Source organism: Doryrhamphus excisus, linkage group LG12 (genome assembly GCF_037039965.1).
Source record: "Doryrhamphus excisus strain RoL-2023G ecotype Guam linkage group LG12, RoL_Dexc_Guam_v1.1, whole genome shotgun sequence".
Taxonomy (NCBI): domain Eukaryota; kingdom Metazoa; phylum Chordata; class Actinopteri; order Syngnathiformes; family Syngnathidae; genus Doryrhamphus; species Doryrhamphus excisus.
In genome coordinates, this window is record NC_136368.1 from 4,969,373 (window position 1) to 4,985,441 (window position 16,069).

Here is a 16,069-nt window from a genome sequence, read left to right on the forward strand (position 1 = left end):
CCTCATTATCTGAAACTTTGGCATTGTTTAACACGAGAATATATAACCTTCTCACAACATTTATGGGTCAGAAAAGTGTAGCGTAATAAGTATAATAGGTCCCCTTTAAGGAATGAAAGGAAAATAGATAAGCACATAGGACGTATGTGTGTTTCTCAGCTGTAATCACTGGCAAACCTTACCCACACTCCATTTATTGCCAAAACTAACAGAAGGATCATTGTGCAAAGCAGTAACACCCTGCAAACAAAACTAACCAACCAACCTTTTAAGTTGCTTGCCGGCCACATTGTCGCTTAGCCTTCATTCGGAACGATGGAAACTTGGACTCATCGTACTTCATGAAAGGTATGTTTTCTTCTCACTCGTAAGATGCTGCAGCAAACTGTTGAAGAAATATCACACTTTATCTTGTACCGAGCATTCTCACCTTTTTACTGCCCAGATATCCTTTTCATTTTGATCAACTTTGAATCAAAGACTATGGCTTTGAACCCAGCAGTGTTGCCAGATTGGTATTTATTTTACCAGAAAATTTTCGTATTTTGAGTTAAATTATGCCAAATGCCCAATTTAACGTTGCTCAAGAACAACAGGATCTGCTAGAGTAAAACATTACCACGGACCGACAGTGTAGTATATCTCACAATGCAGTTTATCTTTAAATAATCTAAAAACATTATTAGAAAAGAGTTGGTACTGGCGGAACAGCACCCCCACCTGGCTGTAAAGAGGCGAGTGAGACAATGCACAATGCAGTCCACGCAGTCCATGTTTGTTTGTAGTTTGTGTTTGCTAATAACCATTTACTGAAGGGGTCCAATTATTGTACATTATGGGAGTTTTAAAAAGTTTTGATTTTACACGGGTTGAAACTATAGTACAACTACGACAATTATCGTGCATCTGGCAACTGTGTATAGTCACGACGTCGCCATTTTTACTCAATAAGGCTAAACTCGGACTAGCCTTTACCACCAAAAATCGTCAAATGAAACCGCTTCCTCTGTTTTATCCACGACAATAATACCGTCTTTAATGTGTATTTTTGTACATTTTGAGATAGTAGTATTAACCCCTTTGCGGTTATATTTTGCCGCCTTTTAACGTTATTGTGCCATCTCATGCCAGCTATTAGCTCATTACAGATGTAGCTGACCGGACAAACGAGAAGATGTAGAAGTAAACAAAAGTGTATGTGTAGACTCAGAAGTACAATGCAAGTATATAGTTTGGAGTATATAGTTTACTTTAATTTACCACGCCCTAAGTAATCCAGACGGCGTCCCCTGCACCTGTTGCTGGATTAACGTCACACGTACTGAAACTGCTCTCCAGTAGTTTTTATTGAATTAACATAAACAAGAGCGTATATTCACCTGTTTCCAGACTGTCCACCTGCAGGTTGCAATGGGTACATTATCAGCGGGATGGACAGTGCATGCATGTAATCATGAGGGAAATGGAGCAGACCTGCTGAATGGGAGCAACACAAACCCACATGACCATGATCTGTTTCATGAGGATGCAAAGGTAAGAGTATGTGTACGTTTCTCGGTGATATTGTGTATTATATTTCAAAACATTACAGTCAGGGATAGTCGATGCAAATATGCATAGCTGCATCAACCAGGATGTTTTTCTGGTAGTAGAACATTAGCTTAGAAATGTGCTATTGACAGACATCTCCCTGTGTGCAAATAATAAATGTCATGCCAGTGGCCATTGTTCTTATATATGTGTGTTACATTACCCTGCTGCTTGACATCTGTTGTAATGATGGTTTATCAGTTTCTATTGCAGCAATTGTAAAAAAAAAAAAAAAAGTTTATCCCTGATGATGAGGCTGTAACATTAATGTGTCCGCAGGGCTTTCAGCAGTCCAGTCAGCCATGGTGGAGGATCAAACTTTTTGTGTGGGAGCCGGTTCTCTTTGGCACCTGGGATGGTGTCTTTACCACATGCATGATTAACATCTTTGGCGTTGTTTTGTTTCTACGCACAGGCTACTTGGTGGTGAGTAGGGATGTAACAGGAACATTTTCACATCACGATTATCATTATCACGATATGGTTGAATGTGCTCAAAATGTACAAAATGTACTGAAGCACAAATGGATTACTGCACTACTAAAACACACACCTTACTGTTGTGTACAATAAGTCTCAAATGTGCAACACGGGACTTATGTGGAATAGATTCATTTATTCAAGTGAAATTTAGACACAATATTTGCAATACTACCTTTTGTTTACTGTAATTCTACATTTTGTTACTGTATAGGTTATTGTTTTTTATGTACATATATTTACATTTATTCTGAACAGCACCTGCCACTTTTTTATTTATATTCTTATTCCTCATTTTATTCTTATTTTTTATTTTTACTTTCTACAAAATGCACCGTGGAGTTGCACTCAAATTTCTTTGTATGCAATACAATGACAATGGTGTTCTGATTCTAAAATAACACACACACACACAATGTACTTTCCTCGGCCAAGCCAAAATTTAAGCGAATTGCAGTCATGCAAAATATGAGACACAATGTCAGCATACTTGTTTATTTCCTTATTGCAATGGTTGGAAACATGTTTCCCAGAAATATATGTTCTACTTTAGAATGCACATAGAATGATGAACAACTCTGTTGTTGTCTCTTTCTCCCCCCTCCCAATACACAAAGTGTCAATGTATGTATGTTTGGATACCCTTATTGTCTTATAACGTTGCAGTTTTAATTGCGTCCTGTGTCTTGTAGGGGAACACAGGTGTACTGCTCGGGATGCTCCTGGTCTCCATGGTGGTTGTTTTCGCTTTGGTCACTGTAATGTCCGGGATTGGAGTGTGTGAGCGCTGTGGGGTGGGAAGTGGAGGTGTGTACTCCATGATCTCCATGGTCTTAGGAGGCAGAGTAGGCGGTACCATGGGTCTCCTCTATGTATTTGGACAGGTTAGTAACCAGATTTGTTTTGACATTATTCACATTTCAGTAAAATCCATGCCACTTTCTGCAGTGTGTGGCCAGCGCCATGTATATTACCGGCTTCTCTGAGTCAGTGGCAGAGCTGCTCAGTCTTCAGAGCCAGTGGGCGGTGCGAGCCATGTCGGCTGCCGTCTTGCTAGGTCTGTTGGGAATCAACCTGGCAGGTGTCAAGTGGATTGTGCGGCTGCAGCTGCTGTTGCTGGCGGTGCTGGCCATCTCCACTCTGGATTTTGTCATTGGCACATTTACACACCTCGATCCCGGTAAGGCCGCAGTCAGGAGGTACCCCATGATGTGCTACTTGGTGTTTTTGTGTCATTATTGCTTTTTATATGGTCGCATACTGCAATATGCTATTAATTTAACATGTAAGACCTATTCGGACCAGCAGATGTCACTGTGTCACCACTTCATATAGCCACTGCTGCAGGACTTAAAATTACAAATAAATTTGGATTCTAATTAAGTCTAATCAAGTTAATCAACACCTTATTTCTTTTTTTTTTGACAGTTTTAGATTTTCATATGTTCACCCATTTGAAGGAAGTGGAATTTCCTGTTCTCACTGATTATCCATGTTGTGTTGAGTCAGAAGAGCAAAGTGTCAAACGGCATCATAGAACCGTGTCCAATACATTTACAGACATACTACTAAAGTACTACCTGTTAGTAAAGATGAAATAATTGCGAGTCCAGGTTTTTCCAGTGAAGGCCTATGTGTTAAAGTGACCTCATGGTTGGCAGTTGTCCAGCAGGTCCCTGGAACAGCCTAGATTAGTCTGCAGTGCGCCCACTGAACACACAGCTATATCCTGGAAGGGGAGAAAGCCACAAAAATGTGTTTTCGTAGTATTTATTGTTTTGCAAAAATGATTTCCAAAAATATATCTTAATTTTCATATGGCCACACAGTGCACCTAACACTCAAGTCAATTTGCCCGAGTATCAGTCTGCAGAATTGAGTGCCCAAGTACAGCATCCATGTGTTGGCGACTCGGTCTCTGTGAAGACTGGGTAGGGTTTCTTTAAGAAACTGAATGAACTGTGAAAATTTAAGTATCCTACGATGGGAAGCCTGATGGAAGAGAACTGATTTAGTTCAGCAGTTAGCAGCAGCAAGTTATTGTGTATAAAAACCACAACCACATCAACCACAACATTGTCATTGTGATGCAGACAAACACATCTTAGCCGTTCCATGTAGTGCATATCGGACTTTTCCCTTAAGAAAGTTATACTGTAATGTGGTCCTCAGGCTTGGGTTTTTAGGGTGTTAACCAGACTCACCCACATTTTTGCAAAATGACAAAGAAAAAAGCTGGAGTCGAAATGAGAGGCCAAACCAAACCAACACAGCTCCCTGTGCTCCTCGCTAATATGCAGCTGCCAGTCATCTCAGCGGGACCTGCCCCACCTCTGTAACCTCACAGCCTGGTGATGCGGGTGACAAAGAGGTCAGGCAGAGGGAGAGGCCTCAGACATTCGTATAATCTGCATTCCAGTGTGTATCAATGGAATGCTGAACTATGAGAAGAGCCCCCATTCTATTCTTATGTACCCCTCCTCACACGATCTCGATCTCTAGTAGTACTTGAAGAGCAGCGTAGTGATTCGTCAGACTGATGTGCAGCATATTTAGTTTCCCCAAAGGTGGAGAATATAGTGTCCCAGGTAATGTGTGACAGTCACTTAGTCGTGGTTGCCACGCCATGTCAGTCTTACAATCTGGAGATCAATCTGGAGTTTGTATGTTCTCTCCATTCTTGCGTGGGTGTTCTCCGGGTACTCTGGCTTCATGTCATGTCATACATGTCAAGTGAATTGTCCATAGGTGTGATTGCCAGTGTGAAAATACAAACCACTGTATGACTTGTTGGTACCGACATTCTGCATACAGTTACCTTATTAGCAAAATATGCCAAACAAAAACCCATTTTGCTTCCACTTTTAACAAGCGAAAATGTTTTCACTCTCAAACATTTCTTTTGCTTACATTAAGCATTTTTTAGCATAAAAATGGTTAAATAAACTAAAATTTACATTTAAGGCAGACTTAACTTGGTGTCAGTAATGTAACCACCACATGAAGTTACCGTATTTTCCGAACTATAAGTTGCACTTTTTTTCATAGGTTGGCTGTTCCTGCGGCTTCTAAATGAAAATACTGTTTATGTTACGTAAACACTGGACACCTTTTCTGTTCATGTTTATTTTTTGTGTAGCTGAATAACTATTGTGTTAGCATATCTTAATAATAAATAACAATAATACTTAGTCGTATTAATGTATTATTATTATTATTTTCTGTTCATGTTTATTTTTTGTGTAGCTGAATAACAATTGTGTTAGCATATCTTACACCTATTCAGCCTGTTCTCTATTCTTTTATTGTTAGAACTTGCCTTCCAAGAGGATGTAATGCAGGGGTCCCCAAACTTTTTCCTGTGAGGACCACATAACTTTTCCCTGCTCTGATGGGGGGCCGGGGTCAGTTTGTAGCAGAAAATGTAACGATTGCATGGGTGTCTAAACATAAACATTTATTGTTTTCCAGAAAGCCACACAAAACCAAATATTAATAACCCTTTCCGGGATCTTCACGGAAAAAATAAGTCGGAAATAAATAATAACACTATTAATAAAATAAATAATACTATTTGTGAAATAAATAATAACCAAATACTCTCTCTGGGGACTTCAAAGAAAAACAAAGTCAGGAAATATTTAACAACACAATTATGAAATAAATATCATACTATAAATAGCTATCATACCTGTCTTTGTGACGGGATTCATAGTGTCGGCGCAGATTGTATTCTTTAAATACGGCCACCGTCTCTTGACAGATGAGGCAAACCGCTTTTTCTTTGCATTGAACAAAAAAATAATCGTTTGTCCACTGCAGGTTAAATACCCTGCATTCTGAATCAATTTTTCTCTTACCTAATCTTTTCGCCATTGTTCCGCTCTATTTGACGGGGTGAGTCAAGGATTTTTTTTCTGGGAGGGGAGAGGGGTATTTATCTGGTGTTGCTCAGGGGGCCGGAGCAAAGGTGGCCGTAGTTTGGGGACCCCTGATGTAATGTCAGTTTTGGTCAAGTAGTTTGTAAAATAAATTACCCACAAAAAATGCGACTTATACTCCAGTTTTTTTCTACCTAATTATCAATTTTTGGCCTTGAGTGACTTATAGTCCAGAAAATACGGTATGTCCAGAACAGGAAGTAAAAGAACATGGACAAACTCTGCCAATGCTAATATGTGAGTTTTTATTGTGTAGTGAGGATAAATGGCACAGAAAATGGATGGATGTCTTATTTTTGGGGAAATTGGGAAAGTACTTTGATTGTTAATGGTCATGTGTATATCAGGGAGGGGGGCATCTCTAGCCCTTTTCACCAAACAAATGAGGTCATTAGCACTGTATGGTCATGGGGAGAATAACTTTTTTTCAAGTCATCAGTTGGGATGTAGTATTAGACCATGTTGAGGACCCTTGTGATATTGTCTTTCAAAAACAAGCAGTTTTGTTGATGTTTGTAACAAGGGTGGAGTGTTGGTGTACAATGGCTGTGTTAGATTTAGTAGATACTGATTGTTTGTATAGAGGGTGGTATCATGGGGTGACACGTTGCAGTACACTTCGGTCTTGTAGTTCCTTTTCATGTTTGTCTTAAATTTCTGTGCTTGGGTTACATGTACTCTATATGCAGCTGTTTTGTGTTTGTCCTTTGAAACAAACACACACAAAAATGAGCACATTTTAGCAGTCTCCCTCTCTTGCTCACATTTTTTTTTTAAAGCTTGGAAGCTGCAGAGCTTCTGAAAAGGGTGGCGACTTCCTTTTGGATAAACATGTCATTAATCTGAGAGAACACATTCTTTCCCATCGCAAGATAACCAAGGGGGGAAATGTCCGGTGTTGGCGAAGCACTTCAGAGTCAATAAAAGGCCTCCAGCAATGCAGAACAATCTCTTCCTGCTTAGTTTAGCAAAGCGCTTAACAGTAAAGTAAATGCATCACATTTTGTGTTTTGTTGATGCTATAAACATGTTGTGGGGTTTTGTTTTGTTTTTTTTGATTGTGAGTGTGGCAAGGGGATTTTGATTGCGCTCCATGCTAATTTGTAAACACTGCTTTGACCACTGTGAATCTTAAAGGGGCCCCATTATGATCATTTTCGGTGCTTTGTATTGACTTCTGGACTCTTATAGAGCAGCTACACACGATAATTCACACAGAAAACTTTCAAGATCATCCGGATTCTGCACCTCTTCCTGCAGTGTTTCCATGGACTTCCTGCTTCTGACCAAAATGGTCTGTTTAATTTACTCCATCCCCAGCCGTCTGCTAGGTATGCCCTGTCTGCTGTGATTGGTCACACTCCCAAGTGCTCCCGAGGACTTCCGGATACGTAGGTCTGCGTTTAGTGAGTGCAGGCAATCTACAGCCCACATGAGGATGTCATGGGCGTCAGTAGAACTCGGTGTTAGAAGAACCGAGCATGCATAGCCATCCAAAACTGCTAACGGTTTTGGATAATGCTAACGTCATTATCTGACACGTTTAACTTGAGAATTCAACATTGTAACAACATTGAGGTCAGAAAATAGAAAAAAAAGCATAATAGGTCGCCTTTGAACAGTTCTAGAGTTCCATTCCATAATGTTGATTTTTTTTTGTTGTTCTACCTCCTCTTTTATAGAGCATGGCTTTATTGGCTATTCTGTTGGTCTGCTCAGCCACAACATGCTGCCAGATTACAGCCCTGATGAAAATTTCTTCACAGTATTTGGGGTCTTCTTCCCTGCTGCGACAGGTGGGTCAACTTGTTTATTATATTGTTTAACGTCAAGTCCAACACAGTGTGTTTTTGTTTTATGTTCATATTTCTGTGTGTAGGGGTTATGTCAGGCTTCAATATGAGCTCAGACCTGCAGCGGCCTGAGCACAACATCCCCGTGGGAACGCTGGCAGCTGTTTTCACCTCGTATGATAAACACACAAGCACAAAATATAAACATGGTGTGGAGAGAGAAAGATTTTCTTTGTGTTAACTGTGAAAATCTTAAAACTATTCAACGCTAAAAAGCTCTTGTACTTCTGAACCACTGCACACAAAAGGGGAGAAATGTGTTTAAAAAATGCACCCCTACTGTGTGTGCACTGACAAAAACACCACATAGTGGACCTCTGTTCTTAGACTTCAAAGTTTAGTCCCATAAGACTTACAAAACACCCACTGTCATTTTCGGGTGTATACCCGACCCAAATTGTGTCGAAGTTTGGTCCACATCACGTATGCAAAATTAGAGCATAGGTACAGGAGTGTCCAAAGACTGGCCCTGGGGGCTTTTTTATTGGCCTGTGGCACATTCTAAAAATGCAACAAGAAAACTAAAGAGAAAAAAAATCTGTCTGAATTTTACAGGAATGAATAATCCAACAAATAATTTTATGAGCATAACGTTGTAGTATTATGAGAAAAAAGAACATCTGGGAATAGGCTGACAAAATAACAATATTGTAATTTTTTGAATTATTTTTATATCAAAAGTATTACAAAAAAAAATTCAAAAAATCTGGAAAATAAATTACAGAGAAAAGGCTGTAATTTACTTGCATATTTATGAGAATGAACTTGTAATATTTTGAGGAAAAATAATTTAATTTTAGTAGCATAGAATTGAAATATTAAATAATTTTTTACAGTTATAAAATGAGAAACATTTTTGGAAAATTAGTTTGGGGAAAAATATTGAAAAGTCATATTACAAGAACAACATTTATGAAAATTAAAAAAGTTGAAATGTTTGGAAATAAAAAAAAAACAACAGCAAAAGTCGGAAAAAATAGCAGAGTGGAGTTCATACTCATAATGCACTTTTCACCAAGCTGAAATGCAGTTTTTTCTTGAAATATAGTAATGGGGGAAAATTATTGAACCAGCCTTGTTCCTTCAATTTCTTGATATATATATAGAATATCTTCTTATTATTCTGTAGTGTGGAATCTTAGAAAAGGCTTGATCAATATCACTTCGTTTTAGTGGTGCTGCTGTGGATGCACAATGTTGGTCGTGTCAAACTTCCCCGTTTCTGTGACACCACGGGGCACTTGTGCATGGCGGGGTTTGCACTCTGCCTCCTTCATGGCTCCTTTCCAGATCCTGAAATAGACTGCCTCAGTGTTGATATCAGAGATTTTAGATTGCAAATATCTGTTAGATATTGGGACACCCCAAGCGGAATGGTTTCTCTCCAAAATCAATGTCACTCATACATAGAAACATTCACAAGGACAGATGCTTTCTTATGGTAATATCACAACTTCCATTGACTTTTTGAAACACCCACGTGTCATTGCAGTGCTCTGAATAGTAAAAAAAAAAAAAAATTGTTTAATACGAGCGGTGTACTGTTGGTGACCCGCAGGTGGTTCCTGTATCTGGTCTTTGTCTTCCTCCTCGGGGCCATCTGCACCAGAGAAGCTCTGCGCTATGACTTCTTAATCGCAGAAAAGGTAACACATTGCAATGTTATTGTGGATTTTGTTTTTCAACACATAAAGCACATTAGAAAATGCAATTAGTGACGAAAAAAAACACTTGTTTTGCTCCTCTCCTTCATGAGCTGAACTTTGTAAAGTGTGAAAGTTCAGTTTTGTAATTGGTCATTTTAATGATGACTACCAATATTGGATGCTTGTTTCTCCTTTCTTGGGATTATTTTATGTATTGTTTTCCCATCATACATAAATACAATGTATAATACTTGCCAAGCGGGATACAGATGTTTAAATTAATACAGTCAGACATGGTATACATGTGTGCAAGCAATGTATGAATACCACAATTTTATGTTACATAATACATGCCACAGTAGTGACTAAATTAGCCTCATTAGCCTTGACTTGTTCATCAGGGGTTTAGCTCATGCTGTTTTTATAAGGAGAGACTGCAGCGGAACTGAACAGGGTGTAGCTCTCACTCCACCCCATCCTCTTCCAGCCTCTGTTTGTTTTCCCTCTTCCTTCAGGTCTCCTTGGTGGGTTTCCTGTTTCTGCTGGGCCTCTACATCTCCTCCCTGGCTTCCTGCATGGGCGGCTTGTATGGAGCACCCCGGATCCTGCAGTGCATTGCCCAAGAGAAGGTCATCCCTGCATTGGGCTTTCTGGGAAGAGGGGTAGGTTAGATTTATTGTGGTGCCATACCTGCAGTGATTTTCAGCAAAAACATATAACTGTGTCCTGCTATAAATTGTAAATTGGAATGACTTAATCGTCACTGTGTAGGCACTGTTGTAGCAATTTGCCCAAGTGCATTAATGTTTCTGCCACATTTAAATTTGCACAACTCATTGAGAGTGTGTTATCCCTGAACCCTGAATGTATGGGAGGAGTGATGGGTGGACCCCACAGGAAAAAGTCACTAATTATAGAGCAAGGATTCAAAGTGAGAGGATGGCAAAGAGTTACGACACACTCAGACGCACACACAGTCTTGTTGACATCCTGACCTCATCCACCCCCAATTTTCCTCAGACTGGCAGCAGTGTCTGACCCCTCTCAATGGGCTGGAATGAGGCCCGAGACATCTTGGCCCAAATCAAAGGCACAGAACAAACGCAGGAAGGGCGACAGGCTGGACTCTGCTCCGCGCTGTGCTCTGGAGCTTTGCCAGGCACACAGTGGAGCTCATGTAACCTCGGAAGCCATCTCTTCAAACCAATCCATACATGTAGCAAACAAAGTAACACATTCCTCCTAAAATAACCGCACGCCCGTCAGCCTTTAATTTGATTTCCATATGCAATTATTGAAGTTGTAAAATAATACGTTATTAAACCTGTAAAGCAGGGGTACCAACAGCTTGTCACAGTCTAAGCCTATTCATGCCAGCGTGTGTGATCGCTCACGTTTGACTCGCATTGACGTTCGATCATTCTACCATCTTTGTTTACACATTTTGCCTTGCTCCACTGCCTCACTGGCGGCAGCTAGCTATAGTTATCTTCCGAGTCTCTGGTCCACGGAGTCCAAATGTGACTTTTTTGTGTTTAATTTTACATTTTGTTTGGAGCTCATTTTTGTCCCACTGGGAAGCTACGATGGCTGTCACATTCGTCTGGTATGTTCTAACATTTATGGTATTACTTAACAACCTTGCTCTCTTGACGCCATCATAATAATTAAGTCTTGTCTTTAAAGTTGTGTGTCTAAACTAAACAGGTAGTGTGTGAACTACGAGTAGCTCATGTGATCAGTTGAGTACCTCACCAAAGAATATTTGCTTTTTGTTGTTCATTAAAACTGTTCAATTCAGACATGATGCCTGTAATGACAGATCACACTGAGTGGAGATGTGCTTTGTAAATACATGCAATTGAAACGTTATTAATTATTATTTAATTTAATAATAATTTCTTTAATTATTAATTTATTGGAAGTTGGATACACTCGATTTATACTCTTTCATATTAAGCAGGACAGATAATTTTTCTAAGAAAGATTACAATTATTTTAATCTGTTGTGTTATTTTAAAATGAAAAAATATATTATTGAACTCATGTATTAGCATTACTCTAAAACAGGCATTAAATTAAATTCAGGTTTGTATCAAATAGTACATTTGTTTCACACAAAGGCAAAAAAAAAAAAAAAAAGTTGGGTTTGTTGCCAACAAGGTGCCCCTTATTTATTTTTCCGGAATTTATCAATCTTACCATTTAATAAATTTTATTATTATTCAGTATTTATTTCTGCAGACATTTTTGCTGTGAAAAATGTTGACCCAAACCGTGATCAAACCAAAACATTGCCCAGTGGAAAAATACACTATAGTACTCTATCTATGCAGCAAGGGAGAGAGTAAGCACTGCCACAATGGTGAGTTTGATGTTGTTTAAAAATAATTTGTATGTATTTTTTTTTATTTACTGTATAATTGCACCTGAAGTTTCCAGACGAACCGGAAAAATCTTCTGACAACAATACAGTATATAACTTGCATCATGATAGTCAAAACAAAACACCATAATCACTAAAGCAGTTTTTAGCATTTTTACAAGTAGATGTCAGTGTAGTGATGTTTCCAGTTTGTGGCGTGTTGTCACTAACTACTCTATGGATCTGTCTGACAGCACGGCCCAAACAAGACCCCGGTGGCAGCTATCTTTCTAACCAGCCTCCTGAGCATGGCATTCATCTTCATCGGCCAGGTCAACATTCTGGCACCCATCGTCACCATCAACTTCCTGCTCACCTACAGTTTCATTGACTATTCCTTCTTCTCCGTGACAATGAGCAACCGGCTGCAGAAGGAAGACAGAAGCAACCTGACAAGACGCTGCCAACAGAGCTCCAGAAGACAGAGTTCCAGGCCACTGATTGAAACTACCGCTCCCGACTACGGCAGCGGAGGAGAAAGTCCACAGAGGAAAGGTACCTTAATGGAGTTCACTAAGGACATGGATCAGATATTAGTCTCCAGTGGAGACGCTGGACCTGCAAAGACATTGCCTCTGCAAGGACAGAACAGCAAAGGCAGAGAGGTGACGGCCAAGCAGAAGTTGTTGGACAGCTTCGCCTTGGAACTCAACAGCAATCTGTTTGGAGATGAGAAAGCAAATTCTCAGGAAGCAGCTGAGGGGGGCCGAAATGATGCCACTCAAGATCAGTCTTCTGGGCGTCACAACACAGGTGCCTCAAACAATAGATGGTTAACAGCTGATCCACTGTAACAACCTGTAAGGATGTTTCCCAAATGGAAATACAGATTGTCCAGGGTTACGAAGTTCCATTCCTAGACTGTGATCTAAGTCCAGTTTTAGTGTTTTTGTGTAAGGAGTGTAAAGAAGGTGCTGAGGAAGAGCATACATGATTACTTCCAGGCCTTTCTATATTCTTAAAATATTATTGTAACCACCTCTTCTACTCCTAGATCTCTTTTTAGCAGTGCAGTGCTAAGATTGTAAAACATTTGCCTGAGGCACATCCACTGTCATAGACTTCCTATGGTGCAAACTGTATTAAATTTAGCTTCTTTTCAACTTTGCAGTCCTAGGAAGTAAAGCAGAGCAGAATAATTCAAGAATCCAACCCCAACCTGAGTCATTCTATGCAAAGTTAAGCAACCACTGGGTCGCTCTTACAGGTGTAAGTTACTTTTTGTGTTAATTTTGTCTTCATTGATTTGAAAGAGTAATAATCAGTTTTCATTTTGTTCTCTTTCAGGCGCTGAGCTCCTTACTGATAATGTTTATTATTCAGTGGGTTTATGCACTTGCAAACCTAGTTGTTGCCCTGCTGCTCTTCTTGTACATCGGCAAAACAAGTCCTGGATTGCACCGAGGTGAGGTATTCAAATAGGGTGCATGTAATGTCCTGTGTGGCCTGGCTTTAGTTTATGCCTTTTTCAATGAGCTCATCCAATCTCCAGCGTCAGGATCGGACACATTCCAATTTGGTGACCATATTCCTTCTGTCATATAACCTGATATTATACTCTGACACGGTGCTCGGAGTTTGTGTCAGTCTGGCAGCTGTTAAAGATTCTGAGAATGGAAGTTACGACCTTTTGGAGTCTCGTGTCTGAGTGGGTTTCGATAACATAGAACTTGCACACATTTCTGCTCCCAGAAACTGTAAGCGTTTGTGTTAATGCCACAGGTGTTTGAGCAGATGATGACCGTGCCTTGAAATGGCGCCTCCATGACAGTGGTTCCCAATTAGCCACATCCGGCTAACCAAGCATCAACCAATTAAAGCATTCAGTCCAACCTAGAGGTGCTCATTCATGCAGTACTTCCTCCACTCTGCGGGAGCAACGGTGACGCATGGGCATCACAATGAAGCAGAAGTAGAAGGCCACTTGCATTTAAACAAATATGTCTACGCTTTTAAAAAGAGGGGGAGGACTTTTAACAGGGACACCTACAAAAATGTGGTGGGGAAGCCGATGTCTTTACTTTGCAGATAGAACAGAACTTGGATGCTGCACTCTTGACGGGTGGGGTGGCTTTGGATTTTAAAGACACTGGACTTTAGTGGCTATTTTGCTGGTTCGATCCTCTGTCCTCCCGTGACCATGTCAAAGTAGACCAAGAGAATGAACCACCCATTTCTCCTGATTCTGGGTCATCAGTCGGTAAATGTGATAACAGTGTCTCAAGTGGAAGTCCATTTACCATTGACAATACCATTCAATGTCTGGGATGAATAGCAGTTTTAATTTTTACAATATTCAGACTCATTTCTGACTATAAAAATCTGTTTTCAGGTGTTGCAGTGCAATTCACTTTTCTGGCGTGGCTCAAATCAACATTCAACGACATCTGCAGGTACCGTGGCTAAATTTGGGATTTTCAATTTGGAACATTTTTACAATTGTCCTTCTGCTATTTTAAAGGATGGAGGCTTCATTTCACAACAATAATGTATCTTTAAAATAGTCTTCACTTCAAGACAGCTTTTCATACAACTTAAGTGATACCAGATTCCTGTCTCTGTGACAGGAGAAGGGCGCTTCCCAGAGATGAAGTGATAGTGACACCATCTCTGTCGGGGGTCGGTCTTAAAACCAAGCAGCTGACGGAGGATAATGCTGACTTTGCATCTCGTCGCCGCTGCCACCAGGCTTCCTTCATCAGGACAGAGGAGTTGGTGCAACCATTACGAGTGACTTAATCCTCACTGTCCATGATGATTGGCTTAGTGGACGAATACTACTTTTTTTTTCATTGCACAAAGTGGACTCAAAATTATTATTGTTAATTTTGAGAAGACAAGCACATTATATGATATGTTCACTATTAAGGGTGTGTCCTTTATGCCGGTGCGTTTGAAATATAAGGATTTAGTTCCACTGCATGTGTACAATTCATTGTTCATTTGTTTCAGATATCAATTCCCGGATACCATGAAAATATGGTTCATTCTCTATTTTTTAAGACATTAATTCCATTACATGTAGAGGTAAGTACTATTATGATTTTCAGTTCTACTTCTGTCACAACCCATGTTGATATTGTACTATGTATTTTTGCAGGCGTTTGTCTGTGTTCCAAATAACTTGTAAAGTTGTGAATAGATTTGGGTGAAATTTTCTGGAATTGTCAGAAATGGAATATGGGCGAATTGACTCAATTTTGGGGGGTGATCTGGATCCAGGAATTTAACATTGCGAGAGACGACCATTTTCAGCATTTGTTCATACTGTAAAACTCCACAGAACACATTTAGCCTTCCCAATGCTAGGTGCATGTTAATATTAGCATAGTACCATTTTTAGCTGTTTTCGTGTGTAGACACATAAACACTGAGCATTATCATGCTCAGTGTTAACATGCCAACATTAGCATAGTAGCATTTTAATGTGTTTTCATAAGTAGAGTGTTAGGGTTAAGCCCAAAACATTATCACCAACTGTGAAAGAAGACACAAAGACGTGAGATATAGGCTTGCAAGGAGAGTGGATCAGAGACTGTTCAGCAACAAATCCCCAACCAACTCTGAAACAGTCTCTGCTCGCCATCCTTTTATTAAAAGTTAGGTATGCCCTATTACATGAATCTCATCCTAAGGGGAGGGGGAGCAATACAAATTGGTTGAGAACATTGAAGCATTTCTTCAGATAACAGGAATGAATGGTTCAAAGAGACATCCTGGTTCCGGGTGCCTCAAGGACATCCCGTTATCGTGTGCCTGTAAGATGAATCATACAACTGTGTGATATATGTGTGCAATAATAACTTGGATATAAGTTATACAAATGTGTATTCTATGTGTGCAATAGTAACTTGGATAATATAAGGCAATGTAATTAAATGATATATACAGCTTTATTCCAACATTTCCCCCCTGTTTATCCAATTTACTCATCGTAGAACATCATTTATTGATCACTTCACAAGGATTTTCGATCATAAAATCATAAACACATGAGAAAAAGTTACACCTAGAGGAAAAAGGGTGTCACTCATAATCACCTGGATCTGAAAAAAGATCAGGAATGTTAAAAGATGTTTCATCGTCATAGTCAACATTATCTTTATTAATGTTAACACTGTCCTCGTCGTCGTC

The 16,069-nt window shown here is 39.7% G+C and overlaps 1 protein-coding gene across 2 annotated transcripts; it reads left to right on the forward strand.

The window, feature by feature from the left end:
- The first annotated feature begins 128 nt into the window (after window positions 1-128).
- slc12a8 (solute carrier family 12 member 8) lies at window positions 129-15,078 on the forward strand. 2 transcript variants are annotated; one of them, XM_058081628.2, is made up of 14 exons: window positions 129-348; window positions 1,390-1,533; window positions 1,870-2,016; window positions 2,763-2,954; window positions 3,019-3,250; window positions 7,694-7,807; window positions 7,891-7,978; window positions 9,423-9,510; window positions 10,026-10,172; window positions 12,130-12,688; window positions 13,047-13,144; window positions 13,223-13,340; window positions 14,268-14,328; window positions 14,503-15,078. In XM_058081628.2, the coding sequence occupies exons 2-14, from the start codon at window positions 1,411-1,413 to the stop codon at window positions 14,672-14,674; spliced, it is 2,139 nt and encodes a 712-aa protein (XP_057937611.2). In that variant the 5' UTR covers window positions 129-348; window positions 1,390-1,410; the 3' UTR covers window positions 14,675-15,078. The 2 variants fall into 2 exon arrangements, with proteins under 2 accessions (XP_057937611.2, XP_057937613.2); XM_058081630.2 differs by lacking the exon at window positions 129-348 and adding an exon at window positions 979-1,194.
- Window positions 15,079-16,069: the final 991 nt, after the last annotated feature.